Below are 6,446 nucleotides of genomic sequence, written 5' to 3'. Positions count from 1 at the left end.
GGTTGAGAATCAACCACGTAATACTCCTCTTCCCACCGGTTAGCCAGTTTTTGCTTCCCACGTATGTTGACGCTACGCACCAATACAACGTCACCAACCTTGATTGTGGCTCCGCGTGCCTTAAGATTATAGGCTTTGCGTTGTTTAGCCCGAGCCCTTTCAAGGTTTGCAGCTGCAAGCTCATATGAAGTGTGTAATTTGCACTCTACATCAGCAGCAAACTGCGTATAAGCTGGTGATGAAATATTGGCCACTTTGCCTTTTGCTGCTCCTCCAGAGTGCCGAGCATCCCTAAGAGCGTCCGATTAAACCGCTCACATAGACCATTACCCATTGGATGATACGGAGTGGTCCACGTTTTGAGAATACCCAATATGCTGCACAGCTGTTTGATGATATCACTCTCAAAGTTCCGGCCTTGATCAGAGTGCAACTTCTCTGGAATGCCATAGTGAACAATGAAGTGATCAAACAGTACTTTGGCTGTAGTACGTGCCGTTTGGTTGCGAGTGGGAATGGCAACAGCATATTTGGTGAAATGGTCCTTAATGACCAGGATATTCTCATAACCACCAGAGGAGGGCTCCAAGCTGAGATAGTCCATGCACACCAACTCCATAGGTTGAGTGGTTTGGATGCTAACTAATGGTGCACGCTCAGTTTGGTTAGGAGCTTTACGAAGTATACACCTCTGGCAGCAGCGAATCCTTTTCTCCACATCCGTGATCATTCCCGGCCAGTAAAACCGTGTCTGGAGAAGAGCAACGGTCCTGTCCCTACCAAGATGTCCCATGCTGTCATGTAGATGGGTAATGACCTCATCTCTTTTAGACTGAGGAACAATCAGTTGATAGTAGGGTACTACACCATCTGAAAGTTGTTGCCTGTGGAGAAGGCCATCTTTGACAGTGAGTGAGTCCCACTGCCTGAGAAAAGATGCAGTGTCCCAGTCCATGGATTTAGGAGCCTCCTTGGTTGGACGGGTATCATTACTGATGAGGTCCAAAATCGAACAGATTGAGGAATCAGCTTGCTGATATGTTCTCATCCGTTGGCTAGCGACATCGTCAGAAGGTTCCATACCATCGACCGCCAACATACAATTCATCACCTCCTGATTGAGGGAGAGTGTCTCCATGGCACATGATGAGATGAGTTGCCCATTACAGAGAGCAGACACACTTTGAATGTCCATGGACTCACGGGCAACCTGGACAAAGCATCTGCATCAACATTCCTTGCACCCGGAACATACTCAAGGGAGAAGTCATAAGTAGCAAGTTCTGCGAGCCAGCAATGACCAGTTGCATCCAACTAAGCAGAAGTTAGGACATAGGTGAGAGGATTATTGTCAGTCTTTACGGTGAATGAGTTGCCATACAAGTAATCATGAAACTTCTTGGTGACAGCCCATTTTAGAGCCAAAAACTCTAACTTATGAGCAGGGTAATTGCGCTCGGCTTTGCTGAGACTGCGACTTGCATAGGCAATCACTCGCCTTTGATTGTCTTGGGATTGGTACAGTACTGCACCCAAGCCATCCCCACTTGCATCAATGTGCAATTCAAAGGGCAGAGTGAAATCAGCAAAAGCCAAAATGGGAGCACAAGAAACCCTGCTAATAAGCTCACTGAAAGCTGACTGTTGATCTTGCGCTTGGATCTCCCGCCATGTCCAGCAAGCAAACTGGTTAGTAGCTTGGTAACTTTAGCTTAGTCTGGAACAAAACGTCTAAAGTAGCTGGAGAATCCAAGAAAACGACAAACATCTTCGACATTACGTGGAATTGGCCAGGTCTTCAATACTTCAATCTTCTCAGGGTCTGTTTGGATACCCTCCTCGGAGATTACGTGACCTAGGTACTTAACGGAGGTCTGCAAGAATTGGCATTTTGACGGCTTTAGCTTGAGCCCGTTCTTGTGCAATCTTTGAAAGATTGCTTGTAATCTCTCAAGATGCTCATCAAAGGTCTTAGAAAACACAATGATGTCATCGAGATAAATGAGGCATTGGAGAAGATGAATGTCGCACGTACACCTCTCCATCAGGCGTTGGAAAGTAGCTGGAGCATTTGTCAGTCCAAAGGGCATAGAGTTACACTCGTAAAACCCAAGTGGGCCAACAGTAAAGGCAGTACGGGCCTTGTGCTCCTCATCCACTACGACTTGCCAATATCCACTCTTAAGGTCAAGGCAAGAGAAGTATTTTGCCCCGTGTAAAGCATCAAGAGTACCCTCTATCCTTGGTAGAGCATATGAATCTCGAATTGTGCGACTGTTCAATTTTCTATAGTCAATACAGAAGCGCAGACTCGAGTCATGTTTGCATACCAGGACAACAGGCGAGGCATATGGACTAGCAGATGGACGGATAACTTTAGCATCTAACATCTGCTTTATATGGTCCTTGACCTCTTGATACATAGAGGGCGGAATACGTCTATGTCTTTCCTTAAATGGAGTCTCATCTGTGAGTTCTATTCAATGGGTGACCAAGTCAGTATGTCCCATGTCCATATCAGACTTGCTAAACACATCATCAAACTCATTCAGTAGAGAGCGCAATTGAGTTATTTCATCTGGAGTGTGATTATCACCCAGAGAGTCCAGTTCAAATAACTCTTTGGGTAGTTTGGTAGGTACAGAGCCAGTATTACTGATGCCATCCTCAGGGGAAAAGCCGTCCAACACAGCAACTTGTTCCAAATGACAAAGTACTGTTTTGGCTGGAATTGTAACAGCCTTGGTGGACGGGTTAGTGACCTCAACCTTGACCCGTGTTGTTGAGTGGGTAGACTGAAACCCAACAACACCAGTAACGACTGTAAGTGAACCAGGAAGAACAGACTGTGTGGCACAAAACTCCATACCAATCTGTGGAGCACTACCCCTGCAAATACCTGTTATAATCTGGTTGCAAGACGGGGGTATGGTTATAGATTTAGTTGTCCGCACATTCTCAGTTCGGTTCAGGTCATTCCAACGGCTACTGAGCCACTGAATAGCCATGGTCCAAAGAGAAGAACACCCAGATACCCTGACACCAGGGTTGCTTTCACAAGCAGCACGCAGGACATTGGTCCCCAGGATAAGAGGTACCTTAGAGATGAAGTCGGTAGTGAAGAATGAGTGCGGGTACCTCCACTACTTGACCCATGAAGTCAGGGGGTATAGCAATCGTAGCCTCAACATACCCCAAATAGGGTAGCTTGGCTCCCCCAGCTCCATGCACCTCTAGTAATGAGCTGATTTGGTGGAGTGGCAAGTGAGGGAGGTAAGCTCTGTAGAAGTTTTCAGAGATAGTGGTGACCATTGAACCAGTATCTATCAAAACTTCACAGGCATGCTCCTCTACCTTCACATGCGCAATGTTTGGGTGCCCAACTAAATTGGAAGGCACCTTTCGTTGAGCGCTTTGGTTAGAGTCCTCAGACCGCTCCATAACTGGGACTCTTAGAAGTTTAAAGCAGGGCAATGCTGGTGACCCCTTTTGAGCCCTGGCCTTCCACAATCAAAACAGAAAACTGATGATTGTTGTGGAGGGGGTTTATCACCGACCTGCTTTACTAAAGGTTTATTTGTCTGGGCACCTCTGAAGGGAGCTTGGCCTTGACTCCTGGTGGGTGGTTTGTAGAAGGAGGCTTGAGCAGACCTGAGCTCAAGAGAGTGAACTTTGTCCCCGATAGACTTTAGACTCTTATCAAGGTCTTTAAGCCTAGAGAGCACATCCTCCATCTCCCGACCACATGGTACAGGAGTGGTAACGGGACACTGATGTGCCTCCTTAGGGGTAAGCAGTTCATCCTCCACCCAACCTACAGCAAGCAGCAGTTGGCTGTACTCGAGACCAAAGTCAAAGTGATGACGAGTTGCCTGCTTCAAAGCATCCTGGGACAACCCCATCCAGAAATGGCTTCGAAGCAAGGTCATGGCAGCATTTGGTGGGAGCATTCCTAAAACTTCGATCTTTATGATCAAGTCACGAAGTCTACAACTCCAAGCTGCAGCAGACTCGTTTATTTCCTGGCGAGCTGTGTAAAAGCGCTCCATGAGCGTCTCGCCAGGCATCACATTGCCAAAGACAATGTCCAACTGCTCTAAGGCAGAATCAAGGGTTGCCTCAGCAGGGAAACCACTGAGAAGATCTGCAGCAAAACCCTTGGCTGCTCTCCGCATCGCATTGAATATGGCGGTGTCAGAGTGAGCATTTTCACGTCGACACCCCAATATTTCAAGGCGCACTATATTTCACATCACCCTTTGCCCTATCCCCTGAAAATGTTGACAACCGGGGACTTGGTGCATTGATTATTGGCATGTACGAGGTGTGTGATATGGGCATAGTGGAATGCGGAGTTGCCAGGAACTGACTAGGCTGAGCAGTTGGAATGTACCCAGGGTATAGAATGGGCATGGGTACATGTCTGTTGGGCCAAGCCTCATTTGGTGCCCCAGTCGGACGTGTAATGACACGCGACTGCTGTGAGTAAGGGGTTGATGAACCCTGGGGTTGGTTATAACTGAAGAGTGACCTGTAGGGCCTTGGCAAAGATTTCGGCAATTCTATCCTAGGGCTATGGTCTTGTGGGGGTATTGTCCGCTGGGAAGGCTCCATGGGTGACCATACATCAGGCAACAAAGGAGACCCCAGAGGTGAATGTGTTAGCAGTCACGGTAGCCCAGGTGTATATGGTTGGGGAACAACCCTTTGGCTATCCACAGGAGGTGGAGGCACATGCGGCCGAAACAACGTATCTCCAGACCCAACATCAGCTACATAAGTGGTCTGAGGTGGATGTGGATTAGCGTCATCTGCTAGACGGTAGAGTAAACTAGTACGGACTGAGGGATCAAGCTGATGGATGAAATCCACAACCTGATCAACCTGTGATCTAACATCACTGTCCGACTGAGCCATGATGTGTATGATAATACAAGTATGACAAACCTCCAAAAAGGCAACAAGGATCCTATACGTTGGGACCCAACAACGATATTATGAACCGAGGCGATCGCAAAGTGCAAAAACTCCTAAGTATTAGGAAACCAAGTGCAGGGCTCCTACAAAAGCAAGGATACAAGATGGACTATGGTGTGATATGGGTAGACTTACAACTGAGGGGAACTAACCACTACCCCAGGTAAGCAGCAAAGTTCAATAGCAATGCAAGTAGCCGAACAACAATCAGGATGTGGTCACCTGAAGGAAATTAAATCATCCAGGAAGCAAAGACTATGGGGTGAGACTAACCTGGCAACGACTACAAAGTCATCCCAGATACAAGCAGTAACTGCAAGTAGTACAGACCAGACAACCACTGGAAATAAGTCAAGATGCAGCAACAACTGAGTTGTACATACATAAAGTAAATGTAACAGTAGATACTGACTGAACTCCACTGTCACATATGTAACTTACATATGAGGGGAAACTATACAAATATCTCACATCACAGATATACTGTTACTTGAGATAGATATGCAATTGAGGGAAATACTGAGGACATAATCAGTGATGGTGTTCAAATATTTCAACCAGAAGATCTAATATGACTGATGATAGTGATGAAGCCTATAATGGGTTATGGTATACGATGAAATGAAGAAACAACACAAGACAAGACAAAATACTTATGGAAAACATGTTAGTGGTTTGCTGAAGAGAGATATGTCCACACGGAAGGAAAGACAGCAGGAACAGCATGGAAAAAGAAGTACTGAGGATAGAGTCTGACACAGGTAAAGTAAGAAGGGTATCAATGCAAATATCAAGTATTGACAAAAAATATATCAAGTAAAAAAAAACAACTTTGGATTTTGAAATTGAACTGTTTAAGTTAAATGTTAAATAATTTCAAATATAAATTTGGAATCAAAGTCAAATAATGACCAGCTACACTTAATATTAACCTGAAATTTTGATCAGTGGTGAAATTTTGAATAGATATGAACTCCAATTAATTTTTCGGAATAAACTTGTCAGTGAGATGAAAATGAATCTATACTATATATATATATATAGTTTAAATAAACACTGTAGACATAGAAATGAGGTAGAAATAGAATTTGTACCATAATCAATACTCTGTAAAAGTCAATATGATTATAAATTTCAAACAAATGTAAACATGATAAACATATAATATATATCACAGGATAAATAGAAATATACAAGGTGGATCACAAATGTCTCGATAGTCAGGCTCAAAAGTCAATGTCCTGAATTTGTGAAACACAAAAAATCAAAAGTTCAAAGGTCCATACACTTCATGAAACATAATGATGAATGAACTATTCATTCACATAAATGTATAAGATGTCCTTGGAAACGGCATGAACTCTTGTATATTGAATTCCATCTAATGAATGATGAACTGCCTCTTCTCACTGTACAAGTGATGCTGCTGATGAAACTAGCATCCCCACGTTGGGCGCCATTTTGTAGCC

General features: G+C 44.6%; 1 protein-coding gene across 1 annotated transcript; it reads right to left on the bottom strand.

The window, feature by feature from the left end:
• Positions 1-205: 205 nt before the first annotated feature.
• On the bottom strand, positions 206-2,423 carry LOC125374846 (uncharacterized protein K02A2.6-like). Its single transcript, XM_048386519.1, has 2 exons — positions 1,806-2,423; positions 206-1,210 (listed from the first exon to the last, which is right to left on the bottom strand). Exons 1-2 carry the CDS (start codon positions 2,421-2,423, stop codon positions 206-208), a joined length of 1,623 nt encoding a protein of 540 aa, XP_048242476.1.
• Between the last annotated feature and the right edge of the window lie 4,023 nt (positions 2,424-6,446).

The sequence above is a fragment of the Haliotis rufescens genome, unplaced genomic scaffold (genome assembly GCF_023055435.1).
Source record: "Haliotis rufescens isolate VD_foot unplaced genomic scaffold, xgHalRufe1.0.p SCAF_6, whole genome shotgun sequence".
NCBI classification, from domain to species: Eukaryota; Metazoa; Mollusca; class Gastropoda; order Lepetellida; family Haliotidae; genus Haliotis; species Haliotis rufescens.
This window is presented reverse-complemented; position numbering and strand designations above follow the sequence as displayed.